General features: G+C 33.8%; 5 protein-coding genes across 12 annotated transcripts in view; 1 reads left to right on the forward strand and 4 right to left on the reverse strand.

Annotated features, from left to right (window-relative positions):
• Positions 1 to 923: 923 nt before the first annotated feature.
• On the forward strand, positions 924 to 3,363 carry LOC146534896 (U-megalopygitoxin(1)-Mo1-like). The gene is made up of 3 exons (XM_085193622.1): positions 924 to 1,743; positions 2,570 to 2,690; positions 3,081 to 3,363. The coding sequence occupies exons 1-3, from the start codon at positions 1,650 to 1,652 to the stop codon at positions 3,187 to 3,189; spliced, it is 324 nt and encodes a 107-aa protein (XP_085049748.1). The 5' UTR covers positions 924 to 1,649; the 3' UTR covers positions 3,190 to 3,363.
• Positions 3,364 to 8,757: 5,394 nt separating this feature from the next.
• Positions 8,758 to 9,971, reverse strand: LOC146534897 (U-megalopygitoxin(1)-Mo1-like). Its single transcript, XM_085192986.1, has 3 exons — positions 9,836 to 9,971; positions 9,281 to 9,401; positions 8,758 to 8,902 (listed from the first exon to the last, which is right to left on the reverse strand). The coding sequence occupies exons 1-3, from the start codon at positions 9,924 to 9,926 to the stop codon at positions 8,809 to 8,811; spliced, it is 306 nt and encodes a 101-aa protein (XP_085049112.1). The 5' UTR covers positions 9,927 to 9,971; the 3' UTR covers positions 8,758 to 8,808.
• A 489-nt stretch (positions 9,972 to 10,460) lies between these two features.
• On the reverse strand, positions 10,461 to 12,090 carry LOC146534898 (U-megalopygitoxin(1)-Mo1-like). The gene is made up of 3 exons (XM_085193101.1): positions 11,940 to 12,090; positions 11,158 to 11,278; positions 10,461 to 10,612 (listed from the first exon to the last, which is right to left on the reverse strand). The coding sequence occupies exons 1-3, from the start codon at positions 12,058 to 12,060 to the stop codon at positions 10,519 to 10,521; spliced, it is 336 nt and encodes a 111-aa protein (XP_085049227.1). The 5' UTR covers positions 12,061 to 12,090; the 3' UTR covers positions 10,461 to 10,518.
• A 752-nt stretch (positions 12,091 to 12,842) lies between these two features.
• Positions 12,843 to 14,153, reverse strand: LOC146534899 (U-megalopygitoxin(1)-Mo1-like). Its single transcript, XM_085193375.1, has 3 exons — positions 13,999 to 14,153; positions 13,688 to 13,802; positions 12,843 to 13,177 (listed from the first exon to the last, which is right to left on the reverse strand). Exons 1-3 carry the CDS (start codon positions 14,081 to 14,083, stop codon positions 13,081 to 13,083), a joined length of 297 nt encoding a protein of 98 aa, XP_085049501.1. The 5' UTR covers positions 14,084 to 14,153; the 3' UTR covers positions 12,843 to 13,080.
• A 4,535-nt stretch (positions 14,154 to 18,688) lies between these two features.
• Positions 18,689 to 21,669, reverse strand: part of shakB (Innexin family member shaking B) — a 111,039-nt gene continuing 108,058 nt past the window's right edge. For all 8 annotated transcript variants that reach the window (XM_085192408.1, XM_085192403.1, XM_085192402.1 and 5 more), the window contains one exon: positions 18,689 to 21,431. In XM_085192408.1, the coding sequence (XP_085048534.1) occupies positions 21,026 to 21,431 (406 nt within the window). In that variant the 3' untranslated portion in view covers positions 18,689 to 21,025. The remainder of the gene's footprint in view (positions 21,432 to 21,669) is intronic.

The following is a 21,669-nucleotide window of genomic DNA, read 5'->3' on the forward strand; positions in this document are numbered from 1 at the left end:
AACGAAATTAAATTACATAATGTTTTTTGGTGTTGTATTAAATTCAATTTTTACTTCGGCGTGAATTATTTTCATTTTTGTTCTTAATTAATTCCAGCCTTAATTTTTATTTTTATCGATACATACAAGTTCCATAAAGATTGATTGTAGAATATACCTTAATAAAGACTTTGTTTTGTGTATCTCGTTGTTTTCACTATTTGCATTATAAGGCCTTAGTCTACTTGTCTGTAGAGTGTAAAATCACTACCTGTTTTTAAAAAGTAATAATACACTTTTGTGTAACAATTTTAATAATATCTTTGTTTTATAATATTTTCAATAAATTAATTAGTAAATAAATGACTAAAATTTCACGGTTTTTAGCCTGGCGGGAATTTTTAAATAATGTGGAAAATAATCATTTAGTTTTTATATCTTCAATAAAAAAATGAAATCGCTCACAATCTATTCTCAATTAAGTTAGTTGTATTATTTGCATTTATTTTAGTTGTGACATATTTTATATATACGTGTATATTTTTAGTATTAATAAGGTCCTTTGTATGGGTGTTTTCAGGACTCGAGAATTTTTTAAGTGAATTTGTGTAATTCCTTATTATTTATTACAGAGCTCTTGTACTATGATATGTTAGTATGTAAGGACTTTAGTTGAAAGTGAATATATAATTTTGATTTTTTTAATATGTTGTTTTTTTAAATTTTATTTTAAGACTTCTGGTGATAATTTCTTGAGGTAATTATTAAAAATATCTTTCAAATAAATAAAGTGTGTAACTTCACTTTTACAATATTATCAATCTTACAATAGAATATTTATTTAAATTTATATTTTCATTCCTTCTTAAATAAATATGCCACTTCCTCGAGTGGGGATCGAACCCACAACCGTTGCGATACAGTCACACCCTTGTGCCGCTGCGCCACAACGGCCTCATTAAAAACTTTACTTAATTGTCTAATATAATAAGGATAGGTAATATATTGTGTTCCTTCATTCTGTTATGATGAAACAGCTATTTGTGAGTACTCTCAAAGATAAAGGTTATCTGGATACTGGAATTTACAATAAATAACAATTTGTTTAACTTATGCTCCTATTCACTGGGGTTGCCCATAACTGATAGGCAACTAAACTTCAAAGTAACGGGTATAGCCCACTTATAACGTTCAAGTTGAAGACAAAGTGACTTAACCAAAAGTTAAAATGAAAAAATAAATAAACAAAAATTAGAATTAAAAAAATAAACAAATAGGTCATCGTGAAACAGTGGCACAAGTGTGTGACTGTAATCACGACTGTTGCGCGTTCAATTCTGACTCTGGGAAATTAATTATTTTCATTTCCTCGCTCTGGTAACAAGGCAAAGCTCGGCGTTGATTTCCGCCAGTCCACGCGCAATGTCTCGAAAACTATGTAGTGCGTGGGAAATAGAGTGTAGGCTTCTCCTGCCTACCCTGCTAAATGCAGAATACATTGTAAAGATATAAATAATTGTAACATAAATAAAATTATTTAAATATTTGAGTTATTACCCTTATTTCAAGGCAATTGAATTATAATGTAAATTATATTATATAGGATATTTCTGTATTTAACTACATATAATGGCTGTGCGTCTGTTCAGTCTATCAGTTATTTGTTAACAATGCTTAAAACATTAGTTGTACTCGTTGTGGCAGTATGCGCTACGAACGCATGGCTCGCGTTCCCTGTCCCGATGCTGAAGCTCCTAAAATTCCGTAAGATTGTTTTTCATTAAAATATTTATTTATATTTATAGCTCTCACGCTCAAGGTGACAGATCGCGGCGTTGAGTTTCGCCACTCAACACGTAATTATTAAAAAAATGTGCAAAAGTGGGTAAAGAAGTGTTTGATTACTCTGCTGTACATACGGGAAAATGCGTGAAATTGGTAAGCCTTTCGTTTGAATAGCACCCACACGTATATAATAGGAATAGGGTTACCTAATAGTAATAATGGACGCATGAAGATAAAAACATTGATTAGTTGCGGGCTTCGTGGGCGCTAATGACGATACTTCAAGTTCTTAAATCATTGTGACATTTGTCACGCTAGCCTATTAGCCTATACATCCTATACCTTGAAGCAATTATATTTTCATTTTTAGCTTCACGCTATTCCCCACATAGCTGGGTAAGTAGAGGGAACATGGGAACCTAGTGTTAAGACACGCTCGTTCCAGACTTTCCGTTGAATTATGGAGATGTAAATTCGCTACCCTCAATGATTTGGAGATAGCGAAAGTAAACTTTTTGGTGAGAAAGATAATTTCTCAGGTCATTCAGGGGCTATCCTGACCGCCAGAACAGTCGAACTCATATCGAATGCAAAGATACTCGAATAGTTCGTTCTTGCGATTTATTTTCTGTGGCGAACTCTTGTGAATATTTAAAACAAACGCCTCGATAGTATTTCACTTGTTTACGTACATATTTAGATTATGGAACTAACTGCGTCAACGTGGTAGAACCCTGTAAAATTTGAAAGTAATCTTTTTGCTTTTATATCAGCTTCTTTATTTCTGTCTCTTAATTTTTTTCAGACAATCCAGAAGGTTGTTACATCGCTGAGCTGGACGAGGTGATACCGTTCAATACGATTGCTCCCTCCAAATCCTCCTGTATGGGATACCATTGCTTTAGAGATCGTATGATATATGATAGGTAATCTTTACATTTATTTGAAACATAAATCTCGTGGCGCAGGGAGTAAACGCGGCTGGTGGTGGGTTAGACTCAAAGAAATGAAATTTAAATGTATATTTTCATATCTTCGCTTTGGTGTCGAGGCATAGTGCGGCGTTGAGTTCCGCCACTTTTCTCCGGTCCACACATTGGGTGTTGAGTGGCTGGACTCAACGTCGCTTGTCTTGGTTTCAGAGTGAGGAAAAAAAAATTGTTCACCCATCCGAGTCAGCGCGCACGACGGCCTCTAAAATATTATTAAAATTAAATAAAATATTTAAAAATAAAAATTGGAATATACGTTTATGTCATAATTTTAACATTATATTTTGGTTAGACAAAACAATTTAATATGATTAAAATTTTCAGATGTGGCGCGACCGAAGTTTTAGAGAAGGGCTGTAAGCTGGTTAACGACGTATCCGATCCGTACCCAGCTTGTTGTCCGATAATTGTATGCAACGCAGTGGAATCTTAATAATAAAAAAAAAGAAAAATTCATAATAAAAAAAGAAGAAATAAATAAATAAATCAGCATCTGTAACTCGCACACTGCAGGGTAGGCAGAGAGAACGTAGTGTAAAGACACTCTGTTCCCCACGTGGAGTCTTGAAATGTAAAATATTCTTTTATACTTAACTAGCGGACGCGCGCAGCTTCGCTTGCGTATTTAAGGGTGGATTCTAATAACACAGCGGTTACGGCTGTGCGTGCGTCTTACCTCAGTCAGTGAGGACAAGTCCTTTTATATATATAGACTAGTGGGCGCGCGCAGCTTTGCCTGCTTATTTGGACCCTTAGGGGTTAATTCTAGAAAACCATGAAACATGTGTTCAATTAAATACTTTTAAGAGTCTAAGTTTCAAATTTTATAAAAATCGGTGCCGATTTAAAAATTTTTCCATACAAACTTTCAACCCCTATTTCACCCCTTTAGGGTTAAAATTTTTCAAAATCCCTTCTTAGTAGATGTCCAGATTACAAAAGTAAATATCTGTCCAAATTTCAAGTTTCTACCATCAGCAGTTACGGCTGTGCGTGCGTCTTACCTCAGTCAGTGAGGACAAGTCCTTTTATATATATAGATAAACTAGTGGGCCCGTTCGCGGCTACGCCCGCTAGAACTATATGATTATTTATTAAATATATTTATGAAATTATTTTCAGTTTTCAATAGAGAGATGCGTTAAGCAAGCTCATTTTGGCTGACGTTTTCTAACAACAAACTTTGGAAATCGTTGCTTAGCAACGGCGGCTGTTATTAACATGGCGGAATAAATTGCATGTGCAGATTTTTTTAAATAAATTTCTGATTTGATAAACTTATCATTTTATTTTTTTTTCTCTACTCCTACATTTGAGGGCAAAATTTTAAAAATATATTATATGTATGCAGATAGAACATAATTATATTTCGTTTAAAGTTAAACACTTCAATATAGAAAAGAGAAGTGTGAATTTATTTGAAAGGTATTTACGCAATTTTGCGTTTCAGAACATCGATTTTATTTAGATCTATCTCAATTATACACATCGGTTATTTGATGGCAATAACTAACAATTGAAATAATAATAGAATTAAAACACCATTAAAAGAGCAAAGTGAAATGTACACAGAATTTTCCAAGTTATAAATAAAACTTTATTTGTTTAAATAACTCTAATATAATATGACACTTGAGTGTGGAGGAACTTTAGATAAACTATACTCTTAGATAAACTGTAATTATTAATTAGTAGCTAATTACTAGATGCTACATCACTAATGTATTGCAATAATGACTTATTTGACTTTCAGTTGTGCACTGAGAATGAAAATAATTAATTGCCTCGAGTGGAAATCAAACCCGCAATCATAGCGTTTACATGACAGACATGGAGGTTGTCTCGTTCTTGTATGGGAGGAGAAGGTATATAATGTTTTAAAACAAAGAAAATTAATTTAAAAGTATCTATTATATACAAAATGCGAAGATTTATATAATTTACTATAATTACGTTTACATTTAAATATACTAACTAATCTGTCACGGCCGACATGAAAACTCAAATGAGCTTCTTTAGTTCACAGCTTGAAAGGTCGTCGTACGATTTGCTCACAACCTTCCATGTGGTATAACGACAGGATGATTATAGTCCTTACAATTAGTGAAGGGGTTTGTTTAGTATTAAGTGAGGGAAAAATTACATATATATTGTATCTAAATACAATACTAAACATAAAAATATACAGTCGAATTGATAACCTCCTTTTCTTACAGAAGTCGGTTAAAAAGGCACGCGTTATCGCGGCCATATCTGAATTTATTTTATCAATTGCCATAATCATTTTTATATTAACATTTACGATGCTTCTATTATATTTTATTTATTTATAACAAAGTACATTAAAATTAATTATTCTTCGCGGAAGCCCGAGTTTAGGATTTAAATTATTAATAATTAACATTCATATACTGTATGCAGAAATAGATTAGGATTTTAATATGTAATATAATATATAAAATCAACATTTAAGTATAAATGCAAATTATCGAAGCCACAACCATCGTGTAACACTCGGTGAAAAATGCGAAACGGAAGTGTCTTAATGGGAACGGAGTGTCCTAGTTACTTGGCTCCCAGCTTCCATCTGCTTATCCTGCCATGTGCGGGATTCACCGCGTGAAAATAAAAAAATATACAAGTAAAATTTGCAGCGTTTGTTTAATAAAAATGCAAACTGACACGTTGCTTCCATATAATATCTTTATATGGAAAAAATATATGTAACTCGTGGTGTTAACAAAGTAAATAAAACTGCACCAATATTTAAATAGCTTTACGTGTCTTACAAGCGCAAACACGCAATTGTAGCACAGTGGACGTGTCCCTGACTATATGCAATGGTAAAAGATTCACATTCAAGTGAGGAATAATATTTATAATATATATATAGCGGGTAAGGTAGATACAGCTTTCTGTTAAGACAATCCGTTTCAATTTTCAGCTCAATTGTGTAGGCATTGTTGAAGGGCGTAGCACTATGCTGTGCTTTTTTGTTACCAGAGCGAAACAATAAAACAATTGATTCCTTCGAGTGTCAGTTAATTATTAATCTATATATATAAAAGGACTTGTCCTCACCGACTGAGGTAAGACGCACGCACAGCCGTAACCGCTGTGCGTAGAAACGTGAAATTTGGACAGACGTTTACTTTCGTAATCTGGACATCCACTAAGAAAGGATTTTGAAAAATTTTAACCCTAAAGGGGTGAGATAGGGGTTGAAAGTTTGTATGGAAATAAATTTAAATCGGTACCGATTTTTATAAAATTTGAAATTCAGACTTTTAAAAGTATTTAATTGAACACATGTTTCATGGTTTTCTAGAATTCTTCCCCTAAGGGTGCAAATAAGGGGTTGAAAGTTTGTATGGAAAAATCTTTAAAACGCCACCGATTATTATAAAATTTTTAATTTAGACTCTTAAAAATACTTAATTGAACATGTGTTTCATGGTTTTCTAGAATTCACCCCCTAAGGGTGCAAATAAGGGGTTGAAAGTTTGTATGGAAAAATCTTTAAATCGCCACCGATTTTTATAAAATTTGAAATTTAGACTCTTAAAAATATTTCATTGAACACATGTTTCGTGGTTTATTAGAATTCACCCCTAATTACGCAAGCGAAGCTGCGCGCGTCCGCTAGTTAATCTATATATATAAAAGGACTTGTCCTCACTGACTGAGGTAAGACGCACGCACAGCCGTAACCGCCGATGGTAGAAACGTGAAATTTGGACAGACGTTTACTTTCGTAATCTGGACATCCAATAAGAAGGGATTTTGAAAAATTTCAACCCTAAAGGGGTGAAATAGGGGTTCAAAGTTTGTATGGAAAAAAAATTAAATCGGCACCAATTTTTATAAAATTTGAAATTTAGATTTTTAAAAGTATTTAATTGAACACGTGTTTCATCGTTTTCTAGAATTCTCCCCCTAAGGGTGCAAATAAGGGGTTGAAAGTTTGTATAGGTTTATTTTAAATCGTCACCAATTTTTATAAAATTTGAAATTCAGACTCTTAAACGTATATAATTAAACACATGTTTCATGGTTTTCTAGAATTCAGCCCTAAGGGTGCAAATAAGGGGTTGAAAGTTTGTATGGAAAAATCTTTAAATCGCCACCGATTTTTATAAAATTTGAAATTTAGTCTCTTAAAAATATTTCATTGAACACATGTTTCATGGGTTATTAGAATTCACCCTTAAATACGCAAGCGAAGCTGCGCGCGTCCGCTAGTACAGTATAAGAGTACCGTATGAGTACCATCTCCTATGCACAATAAGTAATACATCGAAATTTAAATGTCAAGGTGAGCTCGTATGTAATTGCATATTAACTGAATATAAGGAAAACAAATATCTCCATCTTAAACTAAAATACATAAAACGCTCATAAGTTATTAATAAATATGATTTATTATTTTTCTGTGTGTGTAGTGTTAATCCTAGTGGCTCCTTATATAACCTCTACGGTAATTATTTCTAACAATATATCACGTTAATCGTCTCGATGAAACCTACCACTATACCTCCAATCTAAGTTACCTCAGGCACCTAGTACATCGTCCTATAAAATTCTTAATTATTTGTATTTCAAAACACAAAGCTGCAGGTGAAAGCTAGTCTTTATTTATCCTATATCTTATAAAACAAAGTCGCTTTTCGTGTCTGTCTGTTGTTTCTAACTCTTCTTCTTCTAAACCACCCAACGGATTTTATTGCGGTTTTCACCATTAGGTCGAGTATTTTTCGTAGAAGGTTTATATATAGTTTATTATTTGTACATTCTTATGTAAATTAACATAAATACGAAAAATATGAATAAAGTCCTACCCGCTGAGACACTTTCGCGCATGCGCTGCTTTAATGGTAAGTACTACATGAAAAAATGTACTGGAGTATTGTTCCTCTCAATGAGATCTACAAAAAAGTCCGCGACAGCATATTTTTATCTTTTAAGGATAACGTGTAGTGATCATATTTCTGTCTAAAAATAGTAATTTCAATATATTTTTTATTGTGAGGGATATTTTTCCATAATGGTATTAATCCTTATCCTTTAAAATACTTTATTAATTTTCTACGTTAAACGAAGATAAAATTTGCTTTTTACACAATTTCGAAATTGCGAATAGTTTAAGAGAAAAACGCATTTAATTGTTGACACATCACGTCGTTGACACTTCAGCAGTATCGACTCAAGTTTTACTTATCCCTTACTCTCAGCATATAAATAAGTATATTAGTTACGTTGGCCATTTAATGTAGATCAAAACTGTCTTTACTGTTTTTCATTTTAATAAGTACTTTAGAAGTTGTTACAATATCAAAAAATCCTTGCTGCGAAACGGCTCGCCACTCGCCATGCGTCCGCCGCGCCCGCCTGCCTTACACGCATCGGTGGTTCAGTGGTAGAATGCTCGCCTGCCACGCGGGCGGCCCGTGTTTGATTCCCGGCCGATGCATTCTATTTAATTTTCCTCACAGGCAGCCACGTAGTGCTTGCTTTTCATCAGGGACAGAATACCCTCTTCAGCATTAACCACAAGCAAAAAAAAAACCCGCCTGCCTTTATAGCAACGAAGATTTAGATGCGTTTGCACGTATTGGATAATTAGAGTTGAATGTATTATTTCAGCGCGATATATTTTTTGTAGTAGTTATTAGTAGGTAGGCTTTTGTTAATAATTTCTTCCGTTTAAAAATAGTCATTTAACTATCTAAAAATAGTCATTTAAATATATTTTAATAAGTACTTGAAAAGATTAGTAGCACAGATTTAAAATTACTGTACCTACTAAAAAATCCTTGCTGTGTAAAACAATTGGAAAATCCTTATTGAAACTACGAAAATGCGGGTTGCATTAGGGTTTAATTAATTTTCACATTATATTAAGTGCTTTGCAAACATACATTATATGAATAATCCAGTAGTAAAAGCGGGCGAAGCCGCAAGGGGGTCGCTAGTTTTTCATAAAAAAAACATTTCAATATACATTATTTTTACATAAAATCATTATTATATGTATGGATTTGATAAATATGGATTACGGACAATATGGTCTTGGGCAGCAGCGAGGATACGGCTTGTTTTTGTCACTGGTGAGGAAGCAAGGAGGGGCTACGCTTGCCACACCACATCTGAAATGTAAAAATTATTAGTACGCGCTATTGGCAGATAAATAACAAATTGGAAATGGAAGGACCTTTGTTGCTATATTAGTAATAATCATCAGCCAAACTTTGTTTTCGAGACGTTTAATTTTGTAATAGAAACGAGAATTTATAAGGCGTAAAATGGAAAATCAATTATTTTCCTGTTCCGATACAAATTTCCAGAAATCTTCTCATAGCGCTCATCTACACTCTCTATACAGGTTAGGTTAGGTGTTATTAGTGGAACGAAAAAAATGAAAACCATTAATTATTGAGTGGGAATCGAACCCACAATCCTCACGTTTACAGCCAAATGTTTCTGTCGCTTGATTTCCTAATGTAAGTAAAGAAAACATTACATACGAAGCAATAGTGACAATATCTTCTGAACATCTATATTCTTTGCATTTCTGGTGTGACGGCCGCGACTGCCTAAACGGTATTACTTCGTCAAGCTCCTCGATGTAGCATCCTTGTTGGTCTTCTACAGTAAAAAAAAAATATATAAATTTTTTTCCCAATGTCACGCTATATTCCGCATTTAGAAAGATATACAGAGAGAATATGTTAAGATAGAATGAAGTGTGCTGAGTGCGGAACTCAACGCCGCCTTTTGTCTTGTGGTCAGAGCATGGAAATTCGTCTATTAATTGTATGATTATATTATGAAAAATTAGTTCTTTATTTTACATACATATTATGGTTATCTATTAAGAAGCATGTTTTCTCCATTTTTCGTCAAACTTACGAAGCGTTGCGAGTTGAGCGGTGAAACTCAACACACAATGGATAAACGATTATTTTAATTGATAGAGGAAATCGAAATGAGAAATATTTTCTTTCCCCCAAGTGATAATCGAATTCACACCGTCGAGTATATAAAATTATATCTAATATAAAATTTAAAAATATGTTTACTATATTTGTCCGGCTTTTCCTGTAAAGAGAATATCTCCAGAGCTGCGTGTGCGCACGCCACTATCGCCAGCACGACCGCTAACTTCAACATGTCTTCAACTATTGACTGATGAGTTACAACGATTTATTGATATTGAATTTAACCTTTGATTTTTGACTTACGTCACCTCGTGGTTCAGGATAGAGATATACTTTAGATTGTTTTATATAATTAGATCCATAGATGCATTTTTTCAGGGTTAGGTCTTATCAAAAGAAAATTCTTATATTACTTTGTACTTTGTTGTCAAAAATTATTTAACATGTCCTACACATATATGACTTATTTCCATATGACAACGCGGTTAACAATGCAGATGAATATATACAAATATCAGTCTTCTTCTTCCTGGCATTAATCCCGGCTATTACCAGGGTCTGCCTTCCTACTCAACCTACTCCACTTTGCACGGTCTTTTGCATCCTCGGAGGTTACACCATTGGCTCTCATGTCCCGCATCACGACATCCAACCAGCGCTTCCTTGGGCGTAAGGGAGGTCGCGCTCCAGGAGCTGGTATAGTAAGGCACTTGCATCCGACATAGTTCTTAGGCGGGCGCGTAACGTGGATAAAAAAATAAAAACATTTCAGTATTACAATATTTATTATCTTTATATAAAAATAAAACGCATAGATTTAATAATTATTCACAAGATGGTTTTGGGCAGCAATGTGGATACGGCTTGCTTTTGTCAATGACGAGGGTGCAAGGAGGTATGGCGACTACTACGCCGCATCTGAAATATTTAAAAAAATATAATAAAACATAATTAAAATATTAATTAAATAATTAAATAATTCATTATTAGCAAGTACACACTGATAACAGAAAAATAAAGACCACAAAAAGATAGATCTTTCGTTTTATAGTGCTTGTTGTGAGTAGTACTGTTTGAGTGGGTTTTAAGACATATAATGGAAAATCTTTTTTCTAGTTCGTCTGTGCGTAGACTGGCCTGCACGCATAAGTTTGTCAATTTATATTATGTATAAGTTATACTTCTCATTGACCAATATTTCTGTAATTTTAAAACACACAATAAACAAAGAATTTAGATTTACTATTAAATTGACTAGCCAATATCCATATTTCAATATACTTATTATAGTTAATACAAAAATTAATAGTTTGCGTGTTGTGTGGCGTAACTCAACACGTTTTGTCTTGTTACCAAAACGAGGAAATGAATATAGTCCGTTCCCTCATTTGAGAATCAAATCTACAACCGTTTACAGTAAAATGATTTCTGAAAAAAATATAAATAAAGAAAATATTTCATACGAAGCAAAAGTGACCATATCTTCTCCACATCTGTATTCTACACATTTGTTGTAGGAGGGCCGCGACTCTCCGAACGGTATTACCGCGTCCAGCTCCTTCATGTAACATCCTTGTTGATCTTCTATAGTAAAAAATAATACGGAATCAGAACTCAACTTTTGTAACCAGAGCAAGGAAATTAGCTTGCGTTAATTATATGATATACTAGCGGACGCGCGCAGCTTCGCCCGCTTATTTGCACTTTTAGGGGTGAATCCTAATAAACCCTGAAACACGTGTTCAATGAAATAATTTTAAGAGTTTAAATTTCAAATCTTATAAAAATCGATTAAAAAAATTTTCCATACAAACTTTCAACCCCTATTTCATCCCCTTAGGAGTCGAATATTGCAAATCCCCGTCTTAGCGAGCACCTACGTCATATAAGTAACTCCTATGCAAAATTTGAGATTTATAGCACGTGTAGTTTCTGAGATTTCGTGATGAGTGAGTGACCTTTCGATTTTATATATATAGATAAAATAAGTATTCAGCTTCACGCTGTACCCCGCACATAGTAGGGTAGGGAGAGGACACTAGAGTGTTAATACACTACGTTCCCACTTTCCACTGACTTTTTCGAGGGATTGTGTACCTAGTGACGGAACTCAACGCTGGGCTTATGCCTTTGTACCAGAACGAAGAAATGAAAATATTAACAAATAATCATTCATTCTCCTCGAGTGGGGATCGAACCTACAACTAGCCTCGATATTTAATATAAAATATAAAAATATCCTTACTAAATTTGTCTGGTTTCTTCTCTAAAGGGGCTAGCACCAGAGCTGCGTGTGCGCACGCCACTATCGCCCACACGACCGCTAACTTCAACATGTTTTCAAATACTGAATGCAGACGATTCATTGATATTGAATTTAACCTTTGATTTTTGACTTACGTCACCTCGTGGTTCAGATTAGAACTATACGTTAAAATTTTTACTGTAGAACAGAAAAAAAACCTTAACTTATCGATGGGGGTTCGATCCCCACTCGAGGAAATGAAATATTTAAGTATATTGTCATTTCTTCGCTCTGGTGGTCTTCGAGGCAAAGAGCGGCGTTAAGTTTCGCCACACATTGCGCAATGCTTCCCAAAATTCGGCGGAAACTGGGGAACGGAGTGTGTTAACACTAGATTTCCTCTGCCTACCCTGCTGTGAGCGGGATACAGCGTAAATTTTAATTACCTAATGGTAAAAATAAAAGTGTTTCAGAGATTAGTTTTTATAATATGGTTCTCCAGTGACAGCTTAGAAGTAGAAACTGAGGTGTTGAATGCATGCCATTATAATATGTCTTCGACAGCTCCTTCCTCTACTCGTATGCAGTTAATTGTTATTATCACGATGTCACTAATGTATTTACGAGACGCTTGGATGATTTCCAAAAGGCGCGGATACCAGGTTCGAGTCCCACTATTTTAAATATTTTATACCCTTATACAAACATTTACAATTAATTTTAATTAATTAATTGTGATTTTCACAAAAAGGTGGTGGTGGTCAGTTGGTAATATTTAATTGTTAATTTATTTAATTGTTAATTAAAATTTGCCCAACTCTGTTGTACTTACGCATGTCACAGAGTGGAATGTCAGAGTACCTATTTAAACAAAATTAATAAAAGACTATTTATTAAGTGTACAATATTTTTATTATGTTTAAATGAAGTTAAACTTAGTTTAATACCGTCGACATAAAGTACAAACTTGCTTACAACCTGTGAAGTATTAGTTCCTTTAATGTCAGTTGAGTTCCTCCAAAAATCGGCGGAAAGCGGGGTACGGAGTGTCTAGGTTCCCTCTGCCTATCCTGCTGTGTGCGGGAGCAGGTTTACATTCTAAGCCGAGGCAATATGTACATATGATCTGATGCATATATTCTTATGAGCATCGTACTCTTGGGCAGCAGAGTGGATATGGCATATTTACAATGACGGCGTTGCAATAAGCGTCTACGACTACTTCCTTAAGTCTGCATCTGAAATATTTTAAAATATTAGTATGTATGGTAGGTAGATTAAATGTGGGAATCGAACCCACAAACGGTCACACGCTTGTGCCCTACGCCACGCTCAAAAACTTTAAAATAAAGTCGGTTAAAAATGTATAATATATAAATCCTTTATCCATCCCTGCACTCTTTTTAAATTTTTTCCTACCCTACCTATATGCAAAGTTTCAACTTTCAAAGTTTAATAGTTTGGTCTGTGTTTTCCAAATCAGTCACTCAGTAATGGAAGATAAATATAATAAAGATAATTTAAACAAAAATGGAGAGATATAATTGATTCTTGTGTTAAAAATATAATAAACGAACTCTATTTTAGAATTTTTATTAGCCTATAGGTTTAGCAATTCTATTATAGAAATTTAATAATAATAATTATTTTATCTATCCATTCCTCACATAGCAGGGTAGGCAGAGGGAACCGGGGAACCTGGTTTTAAGATACTGATTATGTACATGAATAAATAATATTTTCCATACTCAGAAATAGTGACCACAGCATCTTCTCCGCATCTGTATTCCTGGCATGGGTGGATGAAGGGTCGCGATTGTCCAAGCGGTATGACTATGTCCATCTCTTTAATGTAGCATCCTTCTACAGTAATAAATTATATGTAATAATTAAATATTGTAACTTGTAGAGTAGAGCTAAGCTATTAGGAATATATTGGGAATTGAACCTACAACCTGTCGCTTTTATAGTACATAACAATACACGGTATTGATATTTTAATGGTTTGGTATAGTTAATCTCATATGAAAAATAACAAGAAAATATAAAATATTCTTACTAAATTTGTCTGGCCTTTTCTCTAAGGTACCCAGAGCAGCGTGTGCGCACGCCGCTACCGCCAACACGACCGCTAACTTCAACATGTTTTCAACTACTGAATACAGAGAAACGGGAATCTTATCCGTCAGAAAATCAATTGTCAGACAATCCCTCGGAAGGTTTGTTGTCCGTCTGTCGAGATATCCTGTCCATCTTTCTCAGGAATGTGTAGCATCATTCATGCTGACATTTGTATCAAATACGTTGGTCTCTTGTTCTTTGAAGAATAGAACAAATGGATTAGAAGAATAAAATCTAACTTGCCGCATATCGCATATATACCTACTATAAAAAGAATAATAAAAATTACTATACTTATACTGTAATAATAAGAATTACATAAAGACACTATAAGGATAGACCAAAAAAGAAAATATCCGGAAATTGATAATTAGCTAAGAGATTGACTTGGTTATGTACGGGATGTAACGAGATGCTAAAAAAAGAACAAAGTTATATTATAATAAATAATTAGCTATTTCAAGGATTATTATACATTTTGTTTTTATCCTGTGGTTTGTCCCTCCTTATATCTCTGACAGATATTTTCTATATGCAGTAAATTATTATTATCAGTATGTCATTAATGTATTTACGAGACTGATATACGAAGTTTGTTTTGAGGCCGTGGTGGCTCGTATGACTAAGATGAGTGCGGCGATTTTGAGTTTGATTCCCACGAAGGGGATAAATTATGATATATTCATTTCCTCGCTCTCAAATTAAAACAAAACAAGGTATGTAAAGTATTTATGTATAGATGACATTCCACACCCACCAAACATTCTTCTTCCCCATCAGGTAATAAGCGCTTAAAAATTGCGATTTTTGTTGATACCAACGTATGCCTCATTGGCTAGAGCGCCTGGTTGGTTTCCAAGAGTCACGGATTCGAGTCGTTACGTGTAAATTTTAATACTCTTTCTAAATATATTTATCTAACCTTAGTGTTATATAACACTAATTAGATCTTACAAAGTTGGTAGTTAAGACTAACTAACTCTTAGTAGCGAACATGAAGCTTATGAAGCTGACATTTTACATATAAACGGGTGAATTACTCAGTGAATATGTTTTCACAACGGCGACAAGGTTTAGGCAGACATGTTGGTATATAATGTACAATATTTACTTGGTCAGAGTCGACCGTTTGTGTTGAAAGTGCTAAGCGTATAGTAGGTAAAAGTAGAGATCTCAAAATAACTATAAACTGAAGTTTATATAACTAGAAACTTATATAAAACACCAACAACATTCGAAAACACATATAGGTATTTACTCAGTGTTAATTATAGCAGCTCTTTTAACCAATTCACAATATTTATTAATTAAAACATTTAAATTACTTTATAACTTGCTAATAATTATCTATTAACAACCTAGTAATAAATCACATCGACTACAACACGTGTAACCTCAAGTATGTGAGGGCCAAATATGTCTTCCCGCTTAAATTAGTAACTTAATAACAAAATGAAAAGAGCGGGCATTTTGACATTGACAGTGACATTGACACATTGCAGTACTATATTTGACAGTTGACATTTGTAGCACAGAAGTCTCCTAACTATAGTATATAGAATATACTCTGTGGACTATAGATTACACACCGCACCAAAGTATGAAGTATATTATTATTATATACAGTACGACAATGCATAAAAATAAAATAAATAGATAGATATATATAATAAAATGAATAGATAAAAATATATTATGCTATATAGAATATAGAAAAATATACAATATATAATAAATATATTATGTGGGATACAGCGTGAAGTACCTTTTGCAAACGCACAGTTAACTGAGGCCCATTTTTTGCATAAATTTTAAATATATGACATTGTAAATATAAAACGTACTGTTAAGATGCACCTTACTACAAAATTTATTAATAAAGTAATAATAAAGAAAAATTTAATAATAAAGAAGTATTTTGATATGCATGACTAAAAGCACATTAGTACGCAATTACAATGACAAACTATCGTATTGATTCTTGATTAAATGTTCTGGTGAAAATTTTAATTCTTTGCAATATAAATGTATAATGTTATTGAAATATTTATTTCTTTTAATAATTTTATAGAACTCTAATTGGAAGCACCGTTCATGGCTATTTTATCTATATACAGCCTTTGCGCTCCTTTTACCGGAGCGGCATATAGGGAAAAATATTTCAAACGTAAAAAAAAATATTAAGACGCATCACCAGTTAAAAAACGTAGGATTTTTTTCTTTATTTCACATACTTCTTTTTTTTTCATTTAACTGCGTCACATGTAGTGCAGTATGGATACTGTATTACACGTGAGCTGTGACGCAGTTACGAATAGATACAATTAAGGTACTTACTACTACAAAAATACTACTAAAGGTTAAACAACTTTGAACTTTGTTTCTAATATTTACGATTCGATTTCGTGAATGAGGTGTGTGCCGTGTTGTCTCTATGATAGGTTTATGCTGCGTGCGTCGTTCTTAACAAATGGCAATATTTTATTAGATACTAGTGGACCCGAACGCGGCTACACCCGCTTTAACTATACGAATATTTATTAAATATATTTATAAAATTATTTTCAGTTTTCAATAGAAAGATGCGTTAAGCAAGCTCATTTTGGGTGACGTTTTCTAACAACAAACTTTGCAAATCGTTACTTAGCAACGGCGTATAGCGACGGTTGTTATTAACATGGCGGAGTAAATTGCATGTCAAATTAATATGTATTTTAATATATTGGTATATATCGAAAATATTATAAATATGAGAAAAAAAAGTATCCTATGTTAATCCCGAGACCCTCAAGTATCTCTATATGAGTATTTTATCATAATTAAATTAGCGGTTTGGCCCAGATTGCGTAAACGACAGACAGACAGACAGACAGAGTTACTTTCGAATTTATAATATAGGTATGCATTTAGTTTGAAAAAAAACTTTTTAATTGGTTCATTTTAATATTTGGAAGACTGCGGTTGCAGTACTTACCACCCTATGAGGCAGTTATTTTTAACTGACAACACTAAATCGTTGATATTGATCACAGAGTGTATATTATATGATAGTATATTAGAAATGCATTTTGTGATAGATATTTTGAATTTGAAACTAATAATTATTTATTTATAATATATATTATATGAGATACATATATGATATATATTAATAATTATAATTATATAATTATTACATAAATAGACCATAGAGTACAGTCACTCTGAGTAAATTACCACAGATAGTGAAGAATTGATTATTTAACGAGGTATAATTCAATTACTTACAGTAAAGTTAATGAAAATACATCTAATATCATTGCTCATATTAAATTTGTGGTAACATCTATTGACGTTAATTGAAAAATCCATTTCCAAAGCAAACTCTAGATTTCATTTCGCGAACTTAGGGAAATACAGGGTGAGTCATATTGAACTTTCCGATTTCAATAAGGTGTGTATTAAAAACAAAGCGACATGCAGTAAAAATTATTTTATTGTTTGAAAGCACATAACATGCAGTTTTAATTTAGTTGGTTTTAAAAATGATATCCTGTAAATGTCTACCTCCATTGACCACACACTGCTGAAGCCTTTCCCGGAAGTTGTCCATTACTCGTCGAGTCATATTCAGCGGAATAGCATTGATTTCTTCCGTGATTGCAGCCTTCAGTTCATCGATGGTTCGGGGACGATGCGTGTACACCTTTTCCTTCAGGTAACCCCAGAGAAAGAAATCGCAGGGGGTTAAATCAGGTGATCTCGGCGGCCACCCAACGTCACCTCGCAAAGAAATGAGATGACCGGGAAACATTTGTCGCAGGATTTCCATTGAACGCCTGGATGTATGGGCTGTAGCACCATCTTGTTGGAACCAGATGTTATCGTTGTCATGATTCTGCGTTAATTCCTCCAATTTCGGTTTCAGAAAAGTTTCAAGCATGTCGCAATACCGAGCAGAGGTAACTGTGACGACTTGACCATCTTCTTCAAAAAAATAGGGACTCCACACACCAAACTCTGCAATAGCGCACCACACTGTCACTCGAGGGCTGTGAAGTGGTCGTTCGTGTAGGTTTCGTGGGTTATTCTCAGCCCAGTATCGAAAATTCTGTTTGTTGACAGTTCCAGCGAGGTGAAAATGTGCCTCATCACTGAAGATCAAAACAGCAGTGCGGGGGATCATTGCTCACAATAAAACTGCATGTCATGGCGCGTCTAATGACACCATCCCCACCCTTCTACTCCTTCCCTTCTTCGTGCAACGTCCTTCCAAAACCGGAAAGTTCAATATGACTCACCCTGTATAATGCTACAAATTAAAAAAATACCTATAATGGTCTAAACTTGACATATTCCATATACTTCTGAATTTAATAATATTATACGTTAAAAGTTCCAGTTTCGTTGTAGCAAGATTGTAGAGCCTGGTATTGATCTTTAGGTTTTCTCTGTGCCTAGGGCTAACCGGCGTACTAAAGGAAAGACTTTCAACATAAATAAATATAGCTAATAATTTCTTTTTTAATCCAATTAGTAGTTCCTGAGATTAGCGCGTTCAAAAAAACAAATTCTTCTGCTTCATAATTATTAGCATAGATATAGACTATTGATTTCGTTAATTTAAGAGGGTTTAAATAAAAGTAAAATTGGTTTTCCATTATTTATTCATTATCGTCTGGTAACTTTCTTTTCCTTTACATTTTCGCCCGTCTAATATAATATTTGGCACAAAATTTGGCATAGTTTCTACATAATACAATACTGATCTCTCTTCACATGTCGGCATTCATTTTATAGTGAAACACGGATGTTAACAATTGTTATGTTTGATTTAGATTTTTCTTTAAATTTCTTTTTTTCATTTTTTTTAATTATAAAATTATACATTTTTGGAAGTGAGAGAGTATAAAAAATCATTCACTCAAAATTTTGCTTTAACGCTCTCTCAGAACAACATAGGTACTAGAATCTGTAGCTATAGATAAACTGACAGAATGTATTTTGAGTTTAAATGCCACTTAAGAGTTAATTGACATTTCTGTGTGTGTCACAATTATACCTAAATTTCTTATTAAAATCGGCACAACTCTCAATTAAAAAGTATGTTACATACATTGCTTTGGCGCAACAATGACGTAATTGCACTGCTTTGAATACAATTTAAATATTAATATGTCAATGTATGCGAAAAGACTGTTTAGAAACTTTGTTTGTTGCACCAAATTAGCGGATGCAAATAATACAATAGAATTATAATAATACAATTGTTAAATAAAATCAAGAAGTTCTATGATGTTTTGTGATAATAAAAACATTATAACCAATTAATGATTTTCATTCAACTGTTAGCATCCATTGTTCCTCTTTGATGACTAGATGAACACCGCCAGTCCCGCGTACAAGATGCAAATTACGTATAAATAAATGCAGTCACAAACGATCTCGGCTATAGAATAACATTACAATTTGGCAGTATATTTTAGATATAGAAGGAATGATTGTAAAACTTATTGCATTTTGTATGCGGGACTATGTACGTACTTCACTTTTAATATAAATTAGTAGAAATCAAGCAGACATTTTATGACTTTAACCAATTTTGAAATATCAAGCACTAGGACTCAAAATATTAGGTATTTTAGGTTTTATCCAGTTCTAGTGCTTAAATGTTTCAAATGTAATAAATAAACATATTTTTATATTAAATAACATGCCACATAATCGTTACCGTTACATGGTTATAGACAAACAACCTTTACTTTTACAATATCCTCTACAAATGACAACAGCGTTCCACCAATATGCTAAACATGGACATGGGCGCAGGAAGGGGAGATATCGAGCGAGTAGTCCATGCTCATCTCTTTAGTCTGGTTGCCCACCCAGAATTTTACTGATAAAAATAAGCCTGAAAAGTTAATAAAAAATCCTTACACTTTACACAATACGTTTCAATCTAAAGTTAAAGCTCCCCTGGAAAATATTCTTAGATACGCCCATGAACATGAAACGCATTAGACACAAATACCTCCCTTAGACCTATTCTTATTCATTTTGGAATCGTCGAATACGTCTAAATAATAATCCAAAAGAAATATTTTAATAATTTAAAATTTTACATTTTCTTTACAATTTCCAAAACGTCAGTCACTTTCGAATACGTACTCACTACTGTAACAGTTATCGTTTCAATGAAGGAACTCATCCAGCAGTTACATCTACGAGTATGAATTATATGAATGCTGCTTATTTCAATATTACAACTATATATTCGTTTAGTTTTTTCTACACTTTAACGTAAAATGTCTTTTGGCGCGCAAAAGGTAAGTACGTCTAAACATGACCAAACTGATCATCGACTTGATGTATAATTTGCATCAGTTACAATCTATATACGCTTTAGTATATTTAACCCCAATTATTATGTTTACTAAATTCTAGATTAATTATTATTTGCTTTAATTATTGCTTTATTTCCATTTTGGTCTGTCAAATCCTTGCAAGTGAGAAATCGTGTAAAAGATAAACGATGTGCCGTCTGTGTACTTATTCGTATATTAGCTAGAGTAGAAAAAAAACGAAGCGGTCTCGACAAACAGTTACTAAGAGCAGCGAAACTACTAGTAAAATACATCTAAAAGTTGAACACTATTTATTCTAACGGGATAGCCGTCCGACATCAATAAGGCTTCGATAGGATTCATCCTGAGATCACATTCTTATATTAAGTACTATTTATTGCATATTTAGAATTGCACTGTACCGAGCACGATAAAGCGAGTCTGTTTCACTCCGCGTGTCATGTAACACATCAGTCCGAGCGTGGTGTGCCTCAGGGCGGCGCACTCGGTCCCTTCCAACTTCCCTTACACACGAACAAAGAGAATATTCTCTTTGTGAGACAGCGCGTTTCAGACGGGCGGGTCCATATCGCGCTGCAAGGACGTCAGTCACGTGTGAAAAACCCACCCTGGGATCGGAGGTCACGCGTCCGGAACCCCGTGGATGTGATGTTGGTAGTTGTGGTTCAGCTTGTTAGCAAACTCGTGCATTATATCCCTGAATATCACAGAGTCCAGGTTCTCACCGAGGATGTAGAGAAGATACCAATCACCCATTTTGCTTCTTCTCACAATAGTGTCAACGTTGTCCCTTCTGACGAGTCTAAAGCGCATTCGCATCATATAAACGCGCATTCTTGGTGAAAATATGATAACAACTCGATATACGAGGGTGATGAAGGTGAGGAAACCCAGTATGACGAACCAGAACCAGAGGAAAACGTATATCTTCTCGTTGACGACGTTGAGCGGCAGGATGCAGAGCGCGTCGTGTCGCTCAACCTCGCCGGAGGATCCGAACTTGTTGAACAGTGTGCATTTGACCATTCTGAAATGAAAAATTATTTCATCATAATTTATACATATTTTATATGTAAATATTACGTTTTTAGATTTCGTATATTTATTTTATAAAGATGGTCAATTTAGTAAAGGATCCTATAAATTGTCTCTTGTTTCTTGGGTACTTTTCGAATTATTTTATCCTCATGTATATTTTTAAAATCGTCCTTTGTATGTACAATTTTTTAACTTCATGGTGTATCCTGCACATGACAAGGTAGGTA

The sequence above is a fragment of the Heliconius melpomene genome, chromosome 11 (genome assembly GCF_056956725.1).
Source record: "Heliconius melpomene rosina isolate 202511_hmr_F chromosome 11, ASM5695672v1, whole genome shotgun sequence".
Classification (NCBI taxonomy): domain Eukaryota; kingdom Metazoa; phylum Arthropoda; class Insecta; order Lepidoptera; family Nymphalidae; genus Heliconius; species Heliconius melpomene.